Below are 20,926 nucleotides of genomic sequence, written 5' to 3'. Positions count from 1 at the left end.
AATATAAAATATTTATTTTATATCATAAAAATTAAAAATAATTATATATAAATAAAAATAAAATTCAATTTAATTTCAAGTAATCGTAATTTTTAACTTACTTTTCATAAACTGTCTAAATATCTCAATTTGAATTGATTTTATTCTTAGCCCTAGTGAGGTTAAGCTTCATCTTTATTGTTCTTCCCTATACTCCTGAAATTTGGACTCTAAAATTAAATTGAACCTTCATTTACAAAAAATAAATATCCATTTACTGTTTAAACTATACCTTATCTCACAATGTAGCATATCTATATTCATGATATAGTCATGTTTGCATTATCTTTTCATGAACACTATCATATGTTATTTTCTAACATAGTTTATTTTTTTCCCTTGGAAGTTTTCTAACAAGCTAATGGCCCAATCATAAATGTTGCTTAAACAAGAAGACAAATATTTGAATGAGATGATGAAGAGATTCTACTGTGGATGTCAAAGCACTTGGATGGTTAGAAGAAGTTGCAGAATACTTGGGTTGGTCCATGAACCATTGCATAAGGGATAGGGAAGGAAGCAAAAGGAGAAGTTAGTGCAGAGGCAATCGACAATGGTCCCCTATTTTGTGGACGGTCCCGATCGGAGAAAAGAACAAAAAGAGTGGACTTTTAGCTCACTGCCAAAAAGGAGTCAGAGGAGAAAAAGGTGTTTCTTCGGGAAAGGACATTCACAGCCTTTAATCTGGGCCCAGCAATTGACCCCCAAAGCCCATCCCCTGTCTTCATCACTCCCCCAAAAGACAAAATCCACATTCATCTTTCATATTTCATCATCCCAAATGCTCAAAATAATAATAAGATATATATGTTCTAATATTTTTACCAAGCTCAACCTAGTGAATTTGATAGTTTTTCCCAGTGATTTTTTTCTTTCAGAAAAAGAAAAAACAACTGGCGTCTGACAGTAATGCAGTGGGCAGCTGCATTTATAATAGGGCCAGTCTTTAGAACCGGCAGATCACGCCGTCAAACCAGATGAGTATAGTACCCTTAGCAATTCACAGTCTCTAAGCCCCACGTCAAATAGTACCCTTCATCAACTCCGTCCCGAGTAAACGTTTCAGTCGTTCTTCCTGCTGCCATGGGGACCCTCCCTCCCTCCCTCCCTCATGTTTGACTCACAGAGCTGACAAGCTTTAAAAACTAGTAAATTCAACGTTAACCCTTTCTGTGTTCTACCATTTTTCAATTCCATGTAGTGTACGATGCGAACCATGGGCCATACAGTATTGCCGTGTCTTTAGCGGTTTCATGCAATCCAGACTCCCCTCCTTTTACACACTCTCTCCCTGACTTTTTCAGAATTCAGATTTTGTATTTGTTTATTTCATATCCAACATTTGATGCTTTGGGAACTACGATCCTCTTAGCGATCCACTATACAGTACAACTCTATTTAACGTAGTGAGCTACTGATAGTAAAGCCTTCACCTCTCTCTGATCGCAGGAAAAGAGAAGAACACTGAAATGAGAAGCTTTTACAGTTATCTTCTCTGTGTTTTCTCGAGTCTTCTACTACCCTTCTCAGCCATCGTCTATGGTTCCAGTGATCTTGAAGTTCTGTTGCTGCTCAAGTCTTCAATGATTGGACCCAAAGGTTCGGGACTCGAGAACTGGGAATTCTCTTCATCTCCATCAGCACATTGCCGTTTCTCTGGTGTTCAATGCGATGAGGATTTCAGTGTTGTTGCTCTGAACGTGTCGTTTGCTCCTCTCTTTGGCACCATTCCTCCTGAAATTGGGCTTCTCAACAAGCTCGTCAACCTCACTATTTCTTCCGATAGTCTTACGGGGAGGATTCCGGTGGAGATGGGTAATTTGACTTCTCTTAAGATATTCAACATCTCCAACAATGTTTTCCAAGGCAGTTTCCCTGGAGAAATCTTTGCAGGCATGACTCACCTCGAGATTCTCGATGCTTATAACAATAACTTCACGGGTGTTCTTCCCATTGAGGTCGTCAATCTTAAATATCTCAAGCATTTATCTTTCGGAGGAAACTTTTTTATGGGAGAGATACCGGAGGAGTACTCTGAAATCCAGAGCTTGGAATATTTGGGTCTTAATGGCATCGGTTTAACAGGGAAAACTCCTTCCTTTTTGGCTCGTTTAACAAACCTCAAATACTTGGTAATCGGATACTTCAACGCCTACGATGGAGGCATTCCACCTGAGTATGGGTCATTGAGTCAACTCGAACTTCTCGACATGGCAAGCTGTAACATAACCGGTGAGATTCCTTCGAGTTTGAGCAATTTGAAACACTTGCACTCGTTGTTCCTTCAACTCAACCGTCTCACCGGGCGTATCCCTTCTCAACTCTCTGGTTTAATCAGCTTGAAATCGCTTGATCTTTCTATAAATGAACTTACAGGGGAGATACCGGACAGTTTCTCTGCTTTGAACAAGATTACGCTTATAAATTTGTTCAAAAACAATCTCTACGGTTCGATACCGTCATTCGTAGGCGATTATCCTCATCTTGAAGTGTTTCAGGTGTGGGGAAACAACTTTACGTTTGAATTGCCCCAGAATCTGGGGCGCAATGGGAAGCTTTATAAGCTTGACGTTGCTTCGAATCACCTCACTGGATTGATTCCTCGGGATTTATGCAAGGGGGGGAGGTTGGAGACGTTGATTATGATGGAAAATTTCTTCTTTGGTCCACTCCCTGAAGAACTTGGCAACTGCAAGTCTCTTACCAAGATTCGTATCATGAAAAACCTTCTCAATGGGACGATTCCAGCTGGGATTTTCAACTTGCCATTGCTGAGTATTATGGAGTTAGGCGACAATTTCTTCTCCGGTGAACTTCCATCACAGATGTCGGGTGCTTCGCTTGGTCAGTTAAAAATTTCAAACAATTGGATCAGTGGCAAAATTCCTCCGGCAATAGGCAATTTGCGGAGTTTACAAGTTTTGTCTCTTGAAATGAACAAGTTTTCAGGTGAAATCCCCGGAGAGATCTTTAATATCAAATTGCTTTCAAAGATGAACATCAGTGACAACAATATTACTGGTGAAATCCCACCTTCCATCTCTCGATGCACTTCTCTTACTTCCATTGATTTCAGTCGGAACAGTTTCACTGGTGAAATTCCCGACGGAATCGACGAGCTCAAAGATTTAAGCATTCTCAATTTTTCAAGGAACCAGCTAACTGGTGAAATTCCGGCTGAAATCCGTAACATGATAAGCCTCACAACTCTTGATCTCTCGTATAACTATTTGGTGGGCAGAATTCCCATTGGCGGCCAATTTTTAGTCTTCAATGATAGCTCGTTTACTGGAAACCTCAATCTCTGTCCTCGTCACGTCAATTGCCCATCTTTGGGAAACCAAACTAGAGGTTCAGGTCATGGTCACGCAGTATCCTTCGCTGCTTCAAAGCTCATAATCACAGTCATTACGTTTATGACAGCTTTGCTACTGATAATCATCACGGTTTATAGAATTAGAAGGAAGAGGTTTCAAAAATCACGAGCCTGGAAGCTTACTGCATTCCAAAGGCTGGATTTCAAAGCTGAGGACGTGCTGGAGTGCTTGAAGAATGAGAATGTTATAGGCAAAGGTGGAGCTGGGATTGTCTACCGCGGTTCAATGCCGGATGGTCTCGATGTTGCGATTAAAAGATTGGTGGGCGGAAGAAACGATAGTGGATTCTCGGCAGAGATTCAAACTCTGGGTCGAATTAGGCATCGTAACATCGTGAGATTGTTGGGTTATGTTTCGAATAAAGACACGAATCTGTTGTTGTATGAATATATGCCTAATGGGAGCTTAGGAGAAATGTTGCATGGGCCAAAGGGTGCACATTTGCAATGGGAGAGAAGGTATACGATTGCCCTGGAAGCTGCCAGGGGACTGTGTTATCTTCACCATGATTGCTCTCCTCTGATTATACACAGGGATGTGAAGTCCAATAACATATTGCTTGGTGAAGACTATGAAGCTCATGTAGCGGATTTTGGGCTGGCTAAGTTCTTGCAGGACGCTGGTGCTTCCGAGTGCATGTCCTCCATTGCTGGTTCCTACGGCTATATCGCCCCAGGTTTGTACTTATATGAAATTATCGAAGAAAAAACAGTATTATAGTTAATGTCTAACTAGCATTGGCTTTGTTGTGATGTTAAACAACAGAGTACGCCTACACATTGAGGGTTGATGAGAAAAGCGACGTGTACAGTTTCGGTGTTGTGCTGCTGGAGCTGATAGCAGGAAGAAAACCAGTTGGGGAGTTTGGAGATGGGGTGGACATTGTGAGGTGGGTGAGGAAGATGACATCAGAACAACCCCAACCCTCTGATCCTGCTTCAGTGTTGGCGATTGTAGATCCCAGGCTAAGTGAATATCCAGTGACGGCAGTTAACCATCTGTTCAAGGTAGCCATGATGTGCGTTGAGGATGAGAGCACTGCAAGGCCATCCATGAGAGAAGTTGTACACATGCTCACCAATCCACCACAGTCTGCCCAAAGGCCAAGCCTCCTCACCTTTTGATGCTCAACTGCTAATCAATCATGCTCATGGACTTTTGCCGTCCTACGAAAACATAGAAATCTGTAATAATTTTCTAACCAAGGTTTTGGGTATCGGATTGTAATACTAACCTGCCATAAAGGGTGAATATGTTTGTGTTTTATGTTTATTAGAATAATGTTTCTATCAATGTAAAATTGCTGCTTTCCCTATTTTTGGTTGATAAATTGGTGTATAATTTAAAGCTACAGAGTGAAAGTAATTAGTAAAGTTGAATATTTTGCGCTTCTCCCTTTTTATTTTCCTCAACACTTTCCATACACTTTCCATATTATTTGTTTGTGGGTAAATTACATCACTAAACTATTAGTTTATATTTTCATAATTCAATTTCAAAAATTATAAAATAATCATTAATTTAAGTCATTATTAAAATGTTAAAATCATTGTTGCATCATTTGCATATGTTAAAAGTTCTTTTCTTTCTCTCTCTACAATTCAATTTTTTCATGAAATACTTTTGAATGTCATGAATCTGCGAATCAAAATTCAAATAATTTTTTTTTTGATTTTTGATACTAACCATTAGATTGACTTGGATTTGAGTTATATTTTTCTACTCGTCGATGGGTATTGATTATTATACCGATTATCAAATCACCGCTTAGAGCTCACTAGTGGAACTTTTTAAAAAAAAAACTTTAAAACTTTTAACTTAAATAAAAACTCTTAAATAAATCAGTGCCTTATATGAAAACATTGGAATAATTTAATAGCCATTTTTTAATTTTTTAAAGTTGATTGACCAAAGCATAAACTTTTAATGATTTTGAGTGTAGTATATCTTTGTTAGTACATGAATTAATTCAGTTCTAAATCCAATGAGTCTGAAGTGATTTGTAACACCTTATACCCGATCCTATTTATCGGATCCGAATATAAGATGCCACAATACTTACATACTTAACAAAATTTTACAGTCTACGAAAATCATATTGTATGTACCTTTTATTTATTTAAAATCCTTTCTAAGATAAAAGCGTTGAATGAAACATTTATTGTTCATCCCAGACTTTCAAAAATAGTATAAAGCCTGACAACTTAAATGTTGGATTAAACAAACATATTCGTAGCGTGTATTATTATTTGTCATTTGAAATCATGTTTCTAAAAGTGCCCCTTTGTATGCATAACATTGCCCTCCATCTGCCTCTATGGCGCATCCCTGGTTTGGTCCCCTTAGGCGAACTAGTGCAAACCTACGAACCTGCATGGCAAATAAACACCCACAAGTTCAATGGAACCTAATGAATCTAAACCAATATTACATTTTTAACGTTACTACTGAAATCCTTAACTTTAAGATTCTGGACTTCCTTTCAAACCTTGGCAGATACTCTTCTATTTCTTAGTTGGTAGATAACCATACGCCAATATCTGCTATTAACCATATTTTACACATTTCACTCAATTGGCAAATCACAGACTACACACCATATTTCAAATCCCGTTACGCAATTTCTTTGCAAATAGTAGTTGGATACACTTCTTAGAATTATACTCAACGGATGCTACTATTGACATATTCCTGTACAAGAACCAGAAATTATCAGGACAATAGTTACATTGTATTTTCAAATCAGTGTAGCCAACCAAACTTGCTTTGTAGAATATAATGTTTTAATTTATGTGATAGAATCCCAAATGACTTCAATACCAAACCTAAGAAATTTTAAGTTTGGCGGAAACTTGTACCACCAATATTCCAAATACCCTAAGTTCCTTGTCATGATGGATCACCATGGCAGAATCATTAAATGGGTTCATTGTTGGGAACTCTTTCAGATAATGCCTCGTAAGCATGCCCAGGTATTACCACAAGGGTAGAATAACAACTCATCATTTAGGAATTGCAGAATTCGCAATACCGACCTTCTAGAAAACTTGCCACAAGTATTCGCCATATTACTCTGCCACTAAGGCTTTCCGAATAGTACACCACGATGGTTTTACAGAGAGTTCGCCACAAAAGCCTTATAGAGAATTTGCTACAAAGGCTTTCCAGATAATTTGTGTTTACTACCCCGGCGGACCATCTTTGTGCATGCCATAAGGCTTCTCTTACATGGTATTATACCTTTACGCCATCTTGGCATATTATCATATAATGCCATGACCATGGACTTTCCACAACTTTATTTAGTGATCTACCAGTCTGGCTAGCATTACAACTGCCTTATTAGAGGCTACATAATAAATCTTCGTTTTCACTGTGATCTACCTATTCGGTCAACAGTACACTTGCCCTATCGTAGGCTACAAAAACGAATCTCTTTCTCACCTTTTTTACATAACTCAAAATTTTCAAGTACTAGAATCATATAACAAGAAAGTATTAAGCAATGACCATACACACGTCAACAACAACAACTTATATCACACAACGTCATATCTTGTCGCACATTCTTCACCTCATTAACATATTTGTAGATACTTCTTAGAAAACATACATACACATAATTACATGGTATGCAAGAGTCAGGTTTAGAGACTCATCAGAGACCTGCTTTTACTTCGACGTGGAGTTTCTATTTCGATTGTCTTTCCCAATCCAATAGAAACTACTTAAAAGAATATTAGATTTCCATTAAAATTCTCATTACATGCATTTTACTAACTTTTCAACTACATACGACCTCTAAGCAAGGCCTTCTTGAACACAATGATTTGTTTAGTTGGCTTGTTCTAGTGTACAAGCAATCGTTCATACGTCTTGCTATTTTGCTTTTTACTCTGATCTCTTCTTTTGTTGTTGCAAAATTCTAACAACTCCCAACAAAACTAGATACAAGATCCATTTGAATAGTATTAATGCAAATCGGGCGTACTATGTCTTGGTGGTGTTTTACGTTTAGCGTGGTCTTAAAGACAATTAAGTCTCCTACAATTTCCCCATACACTTGACTGGCTCTTATTGCTCAATCAAAACTCTCAGGCGTACTCTCTTTTGGTGTGTACTTTCTTAGGCGTAATCTTTTTTTTTTTTGGAAACATCATGCAATTAATTCCTTAGATACCGCAAACGGGCAGATACTTTAACGCTCGTATGTGCCAATACTCTATCTCACCAACCAACTAGCTAAGTGGCAGATCATGCTATCATAATGCACCGAAACAGAATTATCATGCACACCTTACTTATCTTTTTGAATTTACCGAATTTGGGGTTGTAACAACTCTCTCATCCTTCAAGAAATTTTGTCCTCAAAATTTTTACCTACTTGGAAATCCCTATTACTAATGATGCATGGCCAACTCCCTGGACCAGACATATTATACTACTTGGGAAAATTCCCAAACATATTCATAACAGACGTTTCATCTATAATGTACACCCTAGAGATCCAAACTGGCGTGAGTGTAATCAATCAGTCTCGGTTGGTAGATTCTAGGCTCGTGGGCAATAATTGGCGGGTACTCCCATGTTTTCAAATGTCTCGTGGCCTTAACCTTACAAGTTTCATGTTGTGATAGAAGAATTTGAATAGTTGGCTTAAATTTTAAAACTTTTTATAGACACTTTGTTCTTTACAAATATTAAGATTGAACACCTTTTCAAACACTTTACTATATCATTAGAGCGCTAGATTAATTTTCTGTCAAAGCTTTCTTACTTTTTTTTTCATAAATTCACATTTCCTTCAGAGGTAATCCCTTTATTTTCTCTTTTCATTTTATTCAAAAATGGTTAGAATAACTACCTGTGGTGGTCCTACCCAAAGTAGTAGAAACATTAGTCCCCGAAACACTATCGTGATCAAACTTAAAGGTCTCAATGGTACTCATCGTGTTTTGGCTCCCATGTATGAATGCAACACAATCGAGGAGGAATTGTCTCATTGCTTAGGGGCTAAAGCCATCCTCTGTCCAAACTTCTCCTTTGACTTCCTTTAGTTAGAGGAGTATGTCACCAGAGTGAAAACACCATAGGATTTATTCTTTCCCTCTTTCTACTCGAGGCCAATTTCCATTTGCCTCTACACGCTTTCTTTTGCTTTGTGCTCAACGAGTATGGTATTGAACCAGGGCAACTCCCTGCCCTTTCTTGGTGGACATTGGTGGCTTATTTCATTGACTGTTGTTTGCACAACGAGCCGCCCATTCTTGGTGTTTTCCAGAAGATCTATCACTTGAAAATAAAAAGGCAGGGTCCCTTGGTTGGAATGACCCACTCTAGTAAACGCTAATGTTTTGAGCCCATAATTCAAAACTAGGCCTCAAACCTCTATCTTAAAGAGAACAAGTTTGTAAGGGTCACCTGTAAACTTGAAACTGGTTTTGGCTTTCTCACTTTATGGTCCCTAACCCATGAGGATATTTTCCAACAAAGCCAGCATGTTGATTTCGAGGTCGCTTGGAAACAATATAAACGGCTAAGGAAGGGGCATATCCTAGAGTTGGGGAGATTGTTATTGCCCGAAGGTCTTCCAGTACTGTCTACAAGGGATGAGTCCCAACGGTCATCTGGCAAATGTTCTCTTACTTTGGGTGGACTCCTACAATGTCCTTTCTGTTGAGAGGGCCCAGCCTTACCACACTGACGATGATTTGGCATGGATATTAGTAGGGAGGACAAGAGAGCCTTCTTTCTTTTTCTACAATCATTGTGGGCTACGTCCATGCCATTAGAATATCATTTGTCATGGTACGTCTTCCATTCATTCACCCAGTCATGCTAATTCTCTTGTTGATGTTGCAAGGTCTACTTTCAATTTTCATACCTCTACGCTCGCTCTAGCAACCAATATGGATGTCTTATATTTATTAGATGAGGTTCACGAGAATGAGGGTTCTATTGGTGCCCCATCTAGAACAATGATTGATTGGAGAACTCAAAAGAGGCCAAGTATGGAATGGAGCACCTAACATACAAAAGATAGTGTCTGCCCACAACTAACTCGATGTAAACTTAGAAAAGGGTCTGCTCCCCAAAAGCCAACACTTCTTCTATTCCTGTCTTGCCTCCATCTTAACCAGTGGAGTCCGCCAACTCGGTAGACTCTCCAGTCTACGCTGCTGAGCCTTTTATAGCTGAAATCCCTCTAGAAGCAACACGCCAAAACCAGTCAGAGGCTTATCTTGGTTCTATGCCACGCAATGTTTCAACTGGCAAAGTAGATGAACTTTTCCCATGATGGGACCTCTTGAGGTCAGGGAAACCTCCCTTCTCACTAGGCATCATTCATCAACAGCAAAACAACATCTTGCCATAGTAGGTGAAAGAGGCTCTCATCTTTTTTCTTTCTTAAAATCCTTAATTATCTCCACTTTTAGTACTAGCCAAGTCCTCCCAAGCTTTAGATGTTGCATACGAGCTTATGAGTTCGGCCCTACAGGAGACTTGTAATCAAAATAATGTTAAAATAGTGAGCAGTCCCTAGTTGAACAGGCTCATGAGGTAGCCCTCAGCCAAAATAAAGATATTGACTCTTGTCTTTTTGCTTGGAAGATGAAGTATGTAAATTTAGAAAGTCGGGTGAAACAGATGGGGGAAGAGATCAAACTGCTAAAGGCCAGAGAGTCCTCTTGGGAGGAAAAGTTGAAATCTCTAGACCAAAAATGCTTATCCGAGTTGGAGCGTCTACACCAAACCAATGAGGAAGCTCTGAAGAAATACTAGAATGACACTAAAAAGAATCTAGCAAAGGCCTTGCCCATGTTATGATCCAACCTAGTCTTTCAAGGCCAAATTGTTATGGGTTCTCTCAGTCTGAGTCGGGTGGACTTCAATTGTCTACAGAAGGTCAGCTCTAATTCCTTAAACTTCAAGATTTACAATCTTGAGGGCAAAGAGTGGGAACAATTCTAGAGGGAATGGAAACAGTCAACCAATTTCTTCACTCCAAGTGAACCAAAAATAGGGGGAAATTTAGAGGATTCAATTGACCTTGAAGAGGTCCCCAGACAACGCCCCCACACAGAGGAAGTCCCCACAGAACTAATTGACCAGCCAACTGAGAAAGGAAATTGAAGACCCGTTTCTTTTCTTGTATTTAATTTCTTTGTTCAATTTGTATTATTTTCCACTTCTTAGCAAAGACATTATCACATTTGTTTCAACCGTCTCACTTTCCACAATACTAATAGTATACAAAAGTATTCACCATACAAAAGCCTTTTAAGTTACCTAAGGAATTAAGCCAGGTCCGACATATTATGCATACAGGGCTGACTCCCACTTAACTTCTAGAGGATCTGCTAAATCGAAAGTTTTGATACCAATTAACTTGTAACACCCTATACTGACCTGATTTACCGAATCTGAATATAAAATGTCACAATACTTACATACTTAAAATTTTTTTTACAATCTGCGAAAACTATATTGAATGTACCTCTTATTTATTTAAAATCCTTTCTAAGACAAAAGGGTTGAATAAAACATTTATCGTCCATCCCTAACTTTCAAAGATAGTATAAAGCATTACAACATAAATGTTTGATTAAACAGACATATTCATATTGTGTATTACTATTTTTCAATTGAAAACATGTTTTTAAAAGTCTCCTTCTGTATGCATAACATCACCCTCCATTTGCCACTATGGCGTATCCTAGTTTGGTCTCCTCAGGCGAACTAGTGCAAACCTACTAACCTGCATAGCAAATAAACACCCACAAGTTCAATGAAACCTAATGAATCCTAACCAATATTACCTTTTTAATGTTACTGCTGAAATCCTTAACTTTAAGATTTTGGACTTCCTTTCAAACCTTGGCGGGTACTCTTTTACTTCTTAATTGGCAGATAACCATACGCCATATCTACTATTAACCATATTTTACACATTTCACTCAATTGGCGAATCATAGACTACACACCATATTTCGAATCCTATTACGTAATTTCTTTGCAAATAGTAGTTGGATACACTTCTCAGAATTATACTCAATGGATGGTACTCTTGATGTATTCTTGTACAAGAACCAACAATTATTAGGAGTTACATCATATTTTCAGATTAGTCCAGAAAACCAACTTGCTTTGAAGAATATAAATTTTTAATTCAAGCTATATAATCCCGGATGACTTTAATTCAAGCTATATTTTCAGTTTTGGGGCTTGAAATTTTATCTTTTTAAATTGGTATTCTAATTTTTTTAAGTTACAATTTAGTCCGAAAAATTGATTAGTCTAATTAGAGCCTTAGATTATATGGAAACTTGGTAAAATTTTAGGATTAGACTCATAATGGGTAAAATTTGATAGGAACGCACTTAATTTATAATTTGGAATAGGTCGTGATAGTTTGTATTTGTTACAATTTAGTCCTTAGTAATAAAACTTGAATTAGACATAGTAAACGAACTCAAATTAAGCTGAAGTTTTTAGGCTTGCATAATTTGACTAAAAGAAGGCCAGTAAACACTTAGATCTAAAATTGGGTTAGTTTTACCATAGGTGGTAAAATGACAAAAATGCCCTTAGGTTAAATTACCTAAGAAAAGTTTAAAATTGGCTTATAGTTTGCTTCTGCATTAATTAATAAGTAATAATTAGATAAGAGTGAGGTGTTATAAGGTCGGGGTGTGTCTTGAGTGGTCATTAGTCAGAGAGTCAATTAGGTGGCTAAAGTAATGTTTTGAATTCGGGCTGGTCCGTCCTGGTTGGGTTTGGGGTGTCACACAACCATTACAAACCATAAGTTCATTGTACAATCTTTCCTAGGGCTTAAAGAGCCTACTGATGCTCTAAAGTTAACCCAGAATCGCATTCGAACCAAATTGCGACATTTAAAAAATCTGAAAACGACGTCGACGCAAGGAGTTCCTCATTGTGACGTGACCGTTTGTTTTGCCTCGTTGTGACAACTGGGTTCCTCATCACATTGTGGCCCAAAACCCAGATCTCATCGCGACGACCATTGCCTGACGCCGCAATGTGAACTTTATTTTTGGCACAAAATAAGCCTTTTGGCACCTAACCCAAGCCAACTATACCATTAAGTCATTTGGTGCATAATTGCTCCTTTGTTTCTGCACAAAACCAACCAAATAGTATACCATATAATCATTTAATCTTTACCAAAAAAAATCAATTCAACATGCCTTAATTTGACACCAAAACACATCAAAAAACTTGTTAAAATGCAAACTCATCTACCATATTTTCAAGCCATTCAAAACAACATTTAACCATGCCATTATCATGTTCAAATAATACCATTGCACATTCAAATTAGCCATTTAGACACCATCCATATGGTCTCAACACATGACCAAATCTTGCCATAATACATGTATTAGCATTAACATCTCATAATTCATATACTAGCCAAACTCAAACCAAGCTAATAATTCGAAGTTAACACACTTATAGAACCTATGTAAATGCCATAAAACTGGACTTTTTAATTGTTTAAAAGACTACCAATCAATGATGGGAAAGTGTGAGATTCTTATAGATCCATCGACACATTACGCAAGATGACAATCAGAAAAGGAAATGAAAAAAACAACGGGATAAGTACATTGAATGCTTAGTAAGTCCATATGTAAACTTACCTCGATTTACAGTTTAACAACTCAAACTAAATAACAAAGTAAAGATTTCCTAACATAACAAATCACAATAGCAAGGTGAGTGTTAACACAAAATTAATCATGTAATATACCAAATTTATAATATATCAATACATAAAATTTTAGTACTCGTAAAGTATATCAAATCTTTAAATTCAAATAATTCCTTAAAATCACATTTGATCATCAATACATTTTGGACCACTTCGATTTCTCAATTCATATTATCCATATTACCTAATGAAACTCAGTAAATGAATTGGAATACATTGGTACAATCATATCTGTTGCTTGTCCAAGCTGAACAAATAATTATGTCAGGTTACATATCCAAACTAGACCTTTATGTTGACACATCAAATAGCTTGGCGACAGCTATACATATACATGTCAAGTTACCTGTCTGAGCTAAACCTTTGAAATGACATCAAATTACTCGTCTGAGCTAAACCTGTGTCACATGTATCTTCGATTTCACAACAAATGTTGGAGCTCAGTAATAATTGGTAATTAACTTGTATCTATATCCATGTCCATGATACATTTACGAAGTTTCATCAGGGTAGTTTCAACATTTAAGTTCATACTTACTTCTTTACAATATAGTCTCATTTCTCACCATTTTGTACTAAATAGTAAACAATTCAAATTTCAATAAATCATACATATGTTCACAATATTTAATACATTAACATTTAAACACAATTACATCATATAAACTTATCTGAAAAAATCGGCAGACACGTTGAATTGCAAGGACTATTCAGTAATTTTGTCTTTTCCCTGATTATCCTCGGTTTGATTCAAATATTTATCTATAAAAAATTTAATTAAATTTATCAATTTCAAACAGTTTATTACAGTTTACTAAATTTATGAATCAGCCTATTTTTATTTTTGAATGTCCTTAAAGTTTTGCATTTTATTCAATTTAGCCCTAAAATCAAAATTGTCATAACTTTCAAATTTGAGCTTCTATTTCAAATTCAATCTCAATTTCATCCTTCTACAGACTTTCTATTATCTTTATTTACAAAAATTTAACATCAATTTCAAAATTCTTATACTTAAGTCCCTATGTTCAAAACTAACAATTTCCACTTTCCAAACTAGTCATTGTTCATATCTAAGCTTAAAATCTAGCCATATGACACCAAAAACTTCAAGAAATCATCAATGGAAATTTTTTGATACTTTAACAGTTTTACAAATTGGTACGCAGGTTAGCTAAATTAAGCTATCGAGACTTCAAAGATATAAAAATTACAAGAAATGGACTTATATAAATACCAAATTTTGAAGGGTCGAATGGTTTGAAGCTTAGAAATGGCTTCTTAGGTTTTTCTTTGGTTTTATATGGTGGAGAGAGAAGAATAAAAAAGATGAAAAGATTTATTATAAAAAGGATGACAAGATTTATTTTTCTTTAAATACTTTGATTAGTTTAATAATTAAATAAAATTAACTTAATTAAACTTAATAATTAACCTTATTCAAGTTTAATCAATTTTACTGGATGCCAACTATCTTCGACAACCGGTTGGCACCATAGCAATTGGTCCAATTGCTCAATTAAGCCTTCAATTAATTAAAATTCCATAACGAATAACTTTTACCACTTTTATAATTTAGTCATTGTACTTTAATTAACAATCCAAACAAAAAAAATTAATGGACCAATATTGAATTAAAAATTATACTAGTCTCGTAAATATTAATATTTATTATTTACGAACTTGATTATCAAAACTGGGGTTCTAAAATCACTGTTTCTGACACCACTGACTTTTAGGTCATTACAACTTTGGTATAAGTGGTCGTAGGAATATGAATGAAACATGGTATGGATTTATATGGTCTAAAGACCTTAGCTGAGAACCTAAGTTAATAATATCAAAATAATATGCTATGAAAAGTGATGATACATGTATAGAGCCTTAATGGCACTTGATATGAAATTAAGAATAATGTAACTTTGATGTGAGTGGCCATAGTGATATGAATGAAATATGGTATAGACCTATATGGTCTAAAGACCTTAGTTGAGACTCTCAATTCATAACATCAAAGCAATATGCTATGAAATGTGATGATACATGTATAGATTACCTTAATGGTACTTGATATTAAATTATGATATATAATAATAGATAGCCAAGTGAATGACTATCTATAACATCCCGCCCAACTTAGATCATACCGATATTCTGTTGGCATATCATTGAATAAGCCAGAGTAGTATTGGGTTGAATTATCAATTTAAGTGTTGGCTTGGCGTGTTTCAATTAATTCTTCAGTAGGCCTTTCTGCGGTACGCCATGCTAGAATTTGCCATTTGGTGAACCCTAAGGCCGACGAACTCTAGGGTTTGGCAAACTATTTGATGAGACAATTCACCAACTTTAGATGTTTTAGGTGAACTTATTAGTTCGTGGAGAGATAAGATTGCTTTACGTGGAAACAATAACTCGGTGAGTATCGTTAAAGTTCAGTCGGGACCTAATTGGAATTGAACTAGAGTACTGTAGATGACAACTTGATATGTTTAGGTAACTTAATGACATGTTTAGTTGGTTGCTTAAATGTGGAAGCGATATTGTACCACTCTGATTAGTGGTACTAGTTACGTTTGGTAAAAGGGCTAAAATTCAAATCTTATTAGGCAAGCTTAGTCTCTAAATTCAAAGTCGATAGTGGGGTCTTAGACCTTCCCAATAAGCTTATTTTCGTTATCTGTTCTTTAAAAGTATGTCTATAGCCAGCACTTTTTACTTTTACTTTTCTCTCTGTGTTCTCTCATACATCCTTAAGAAAATTTTTTTCAGTTATCTTCTCTAAAGGAGACGAGAAAAGTTTTCAGAAGCTTTCTAAACGCCATTGATAAGTATCAGCTGACTAGTAATTTGTAAGAAACCTTTAGGATTTTGTTGAGGAAATTTACGTCTTTTCATTAGTACATACATTATCAATTTTCAGTAGACGAATGGTCTGGTAATTATGATTGTTTGTTATTAGCTTAAGAAGCTATCAAAGGTCCAAAGAATTAAGGCAAATGACCAATAGAGTAGATTCTATCCTAAAGTTCCTGGTGAGTTTCTTCTTATTTCCTTTGAGTTATGAAAATTCTACGATATGTGGGTTATGAAAGATAAGTTTACTTACTAAAGATGGGTCGATGTGTCTTGTATTGATAAATGCATAATAAGTCCATGTTGTGTGTGTGAGCATGGCGATGATCGAGGTAAAAATAATCACTTTGTGTGTGAGCCTAGTGCCAGACTACTTGTGATAAATGAAAATGTAGAATGAAGTTTTATTTGTGATACCTCTAGTAGGGCAGATTTATTGCAAACTGGATTGGCAGATCACGGCCTGACCTTGAGGGAGAACACGTGTTTAATCTAACAAGGAATATAAAAAAATACGATTTGGCTTATATGCAATTCTAGATTTTGAAAATAGGCCGAGGCCGACACAAGGTTGAGTTATAGGTAAACATATGTAACCATAAGAAGTGCGTGTAAGTTGGCGGCATGTGTTCTCCAGGGATACAATATGCATTATTTTGGCTAAGTGACGTTATCGAAAAACTGTACTGGTAACTTGGTATAATGCATTTATAAGACTGAGTCTAAAAAGTATCTTTATTTTTAGGTCGATTATCGATAATCTGGTAAACAATATCTATCTACCTGGAACTCACTAAGTACAAATGAACTTACTCTGTTACCTTTCTTTCTCAGGCAATTGATTTGTAGAAGAAGATTCGTAGAAGGGGTCTGTGCCAAAGTTGCATCTACAAGTGAGCCACTTGTCTGTTTTGTATCATGCATGGTTGTTTGACGAAGCGTGTATACACACGTTTTGTGTTTAAATTTTACTTTTACTTCACAAATGTATTGTTTTGTCTTATAAAGTGTAATTGACCTTGTTGATAATTGTGATCACCAAATTCCCTTAATTTGTAGTTCTCAAAATTATCTTTTCCTATTACTCTCCTTAAGGATGCAATACCAAATGAGCAAGGAATAACATTTTTAACATAAAGGGGAAATCCTTATAACTGTTTCTCAACTTTTGAAACAAGTGAAGGTTTTGAATCTGTCAGTAATGCCCCGGTGCATTGGGTGGATTGTTTGGCTAGTTGGAATACACCATGTCTTTCTAATTGGGTAATGTATGTTACAAGTTTTTGGTATCATAGCCTAAGTTTAGTCGATTCTTGAAAAACCAAAGGTTAAGTCATGCTCCGACATGCATGATATATCTTTGACTTAGTCCTTGTGGTTTTGTTTTATTTAAGTTTTGTTGTAGCTTAGAAAAATGTGTAAAAGCTTAAGAGAAGTGATAGGAGAAGAGATTGATAGTCATGTAGCACCAGCGCAAGGATATGGTCTTATAAATGATTCAGGTACGACTGAAAATGCTTTATGTACCGTTTTTGTCACAATGATGAGTCAGATATTTGACTAATTGGTGGGGAGAACCCAAGCAACCCAACCACAACAACCTAAATCTGAAGTGGTACAGCCAACCAGTACCTCCTACACCTTTAGCACCAGTTACCAACCAGTTTAAAATAGATTTCGTGAGAGAAATTTGTAAGTGTGGTGTTAAACAATTTTTGGGGGATAAGGGTGATGACCCCACCGCAGTAGAACAGTGGTTATCTTGCATAGGCAGAGTGATTGCAGAACTGAAATGTATGTCACTAGATAGCCTCTTATGTGTTTTTTTATTAGAATGAGAGGCATATAAATGGTGGGAAATGCTGATACATATAACCCCAAAAGAAGAAACTGATCGGGAGTTCTTTTTAATGAAGTTCAGAGAAAAATATGTGAATCTGATGTATGTCGAATAAATGAAGGAGTTTTTGTATCTCAAGTAGGGATGAATGCCGGTAATGGAATATGAATGAAAATTCATTAGATTGAGTCGTTATGTGAGGGACACGTTTCAGACTGAAAAGGCCTTATGTGATAAGTTTGAGTGGGGCATAAGGGATGAAATTTGTGCCCTGGTAGTAGTTTTAGAAGTCCAGAGTCTAGCAGCCATGAAAGCCAAGGCTCAGAAGATAGAAATAATTATTCAAGAAAGAAATAAAAGGCAAAATAGGGAAAAAATGAAGAGGGGATTTTCTAGTCCACCACCTTTGACAATATTCAAGAGATTGAAATATAAAAGCTTCTCTGTACCAAGGAGGTATTTTTTGCCTTTTACTTTTCGACGAAAAAGAGGTGCACGACAAGCCACTTTAATGGAAAGTACTGGAGGATCCAAGGTGATGAGCGATCCTATTTACGAGCACTATGGAAGATATTATCGAGGTGATTGTTGGAAACAAAAAGGGGGTTTTTTTTCTTGTTGATTAATGGATCATCATATCAGAGACAACCCCTTAAAGGCTGATACCGTCTCGAAACAATTTGTGTGTGGGGCTCAAAGTACTCAACAAGATACAAGATTCAGAATAGTTGAAAATTCAAGATCAATTAAGGGAACTTTAAAGAAGAACTACATCAAGCCCACATCAAGGGTGTCCGTTAGAGCAAACATGATAAAGGCTAATGAAGATGCAGACTTACCAGAAGTTATCACGGGTAAAATTTCCTTCTTAGGACATGAAATTCATGCATTAATAGGCCCTGGGTCAACCCATTCGTACATTTGTACAAAGGTTATGGAAGGTAGGAGTCTAGAAGTTGTTCCTTCTAAGATAAATGTGTTAGTGACAGTAATTGGTAGAGTAATGAGAGATTGTTTATTGATTTTTGGCAAACACATCTTTTTGATAGATTTATTACTGCTAAGTTTGCACGACTTCGAAGATATCCTTGGGTTAGACTGGTTAACCAGACATAGCACTATAGTCGACAGTCAAGCCAGAGGTGTTTGTCTTTTAACTACAGAAGGAAAAGAAGTGTTTCTGCCTATCGTGTATACCAGTTTGGCAGATAACATAATTTCTGTGGTATCTAGCAGAAAGTTTATAGTTAAGGGTACAGACACATACTTGGCATATATTATGGGTTCGACTGAGGTGAGCAAGGACATTAGCAAAGTATCTACTATGAATGATTTCTCTGATATGTTTCCAGAGGAACTCCTAGGTATGCCACCAGATCGAGAGGTAGAGTTCTCAATTGAAGTAGCACTTGGTACTGCGCCCATATCTTGTACCCCGTATTGAATGGTGTCATTGGTGTTAAAGGAACTAAAGAAACAACTACAAGACCTTTTGGATAAAGACTTTATTCGACTAAGTGCCTCACCATAGGATGCGCCAAACTTGTTCATGAAAAGGAAAGATGGGACACTTCGCTTGTGCAATGATTATCGCCAATTGAACAAGGTAATTATGAAGAAAAAATATCTGCTACCTCAGATAGAACACTTTTTCAATCAGCTAAATGGAATTACCGTCTTCTTCAAAATTGACTTACAGTTTGGAAGATTAAGGGTGAAGAGTTTGGAAGATTGCGTTTCATTCACACTAAGGACATTATGAGTTCTTAGTGATGCCATTCGGATTAACGAATGCACCAGCAATATTCATGAATCTAATGAATAGAGTCATCCAACCCTACTTGGATCGTTTTGTAGTCATCTTTATCGATGATATTTTGGTCTACTCTAAAAGCGAAGCATAGCATGGAGAACACCTAAAGCTTGTTTTATGGACATTGCAAGAGAAAAAGTTATATGCAAAATTTAGTAAGTGTGAATTTCTCCTAGGTTACGTCATTTCTACAGAAGGCATCAAGGTTAGCCCTGGCAAGATCAAAGTTGTGCTTGATTAGAATCCGTCGAGTAATGTCATTGAGTATGTAGTTTCTTGGGTTTGGCAGGTTACTGTAAGTGATTTGTAAAAGGGATCGCCATGTTTGCAACATCTCTCATACGTCTACTAAGAAAGAAGAACATTTCAAGTGGGTAGAGGCATGTTAGAAGAGTTTTGACAAGCAGAAAGCAGTTTTAACGGAGGCTCCAATTTTAGCTCAGTCGAAGTATGGTGTAGAGTACACTGTGTACACTAACGCATCCCTGAATAGGTTAGGATGTACTCATGCAAAGAGGAAAGTTAGTGGAATATACATCTCATCAACTCAAGTCGTACAAGGAGAATTATCCAACACATGTCTTGGAGCTAGCAGCTATAGTGCTAGCACTAAAGATATGGAGACATTATCCCTATGGGGAGAAGTTTTGCATTTTCTTGGACCACAAGAGCTTGAAGCACCTGATGACACAGAAGGATTTAAATGTACACCAACGACGTTGGATAGAACTGCTAAAAGAGTAAAACCTAGTTATTGAGTACCACCCCAAAAAGGCGAACGTTGTGGCGGATGCTTTAAGCAGGAAGAATGTGACAGCTCTGACATCCCTTCGAGCGAGTGTTCGAATGACAGACGATAGGTAACTACTTGCAGAATTGACTATCTAACCTATTTTTCTTTCTTATATTCTAGAGGAATAGCTAAAAGATACTAAGTGAAAAGATTACAAGAAGCAATTAGCGTTTGGTGATACTATGAACTTTACCCTAGGAACGGATGATAAACTTCGGTTTATAGGAATGATGTATATGTCAGCAAGAAATGACTTGAGACAAGCACTTTTAAGGGAGGCTCATCAAGGATCATTTTCGCTTCATCGAGGAGTTATCAGTATATGTTTTGAGCTGTTTGAAATGTCAACGAGTGAAGGCAAAACACCAAGTTCGCTCAGGGAAGTTGTATCCTTTAAAGAGTCTAGAGCGGAAGTGGGACAAGATCACCATAGACTTCGTTTCAGGTTGTCCTTTCAGTCCTACCAAGA

General features: G+C 36.7%; 2 protein-coding genes across 2 annotated transcripts; both read left to right on the top strand.

Moving 5' to 3' along the window:
* The first annotated feature begins 1,062 nt into the window (after positions 1–1,062).
* On the top strand, positions 1,063–4,804 carry LOC105793826 (receptor protein kinase CLAVATA1). The gene is made up of 2 exons (XM_012622684.2): positions 1,063–4,092; positions 4,182–4,804. The coding sequence occupies exons 1-2, from the start codon at positions 1,509–1,511 to the stop codon at positions 4,538–4,540; spliced, it is 2,943 nt and encodes a 980-aa protein (XP_012478138.1). The 5' UTR covers positions 1,063–1,508; the 3' UTR covers positions 4,541–4,804.
* Positions 4,805–18,476: 13,672 nt separating this feature from the next.
* On the top strand, positions 18,477–19,295 carry LOC128039922 (uncharacterized). Its single transcript, XM_052628854.1, has one exon. The coding sequence runs from the start codon at positions 18,477–18,479 to the stop codon at positions 19,293–19,295; it is 819 nt and encodes a 272-aa protein (XP_052484814.1).
* Positions 19,296–20,926: the final 1,631 nt, after the last annotated feature.

Source organism: Gossypium raimondii, chromosome 3 (assembly GCF_025698545.1).
Source record: "Gossypium raimondii isolate GPD5lz chromosome 3, ASM2569854v1, whole genome shotgun sequence".
NCBI classification, from domain to species: Eukaryota; Viridiplantae; Streptophyta; class Magnoliopsida; order Malvales; family Malvaceae; genus Gossypium; species Gossypium raimondii.
Note: the sequence above shows the minus strand (reverse complement) of the source record. Positions and strands in the feature narration are given on the sequence as shown.

Coding starts and splice junctions, on each gene's coding strand:
- LOC105793826 (XM_012622684.2), top strand. CDS start 1,509: ATGAGAAGCTTTTACAGTTATCTTCTCTGTGTTTTCTCGAGTCTTCTA. Junction 4,093..4,181: donor CTACGGCTATATCGCCCCAG/GTTTGTACTTAT, acceptor GTTAAACAACAG/AGTACGCCTACACATTGAGG.
- LOC128039922 (XM_052628854.1), top strand. CDS start 18,477: ATGGATCATCATATCAGAGACAACCCCTTAAAGGCTGATACCGTCTCG.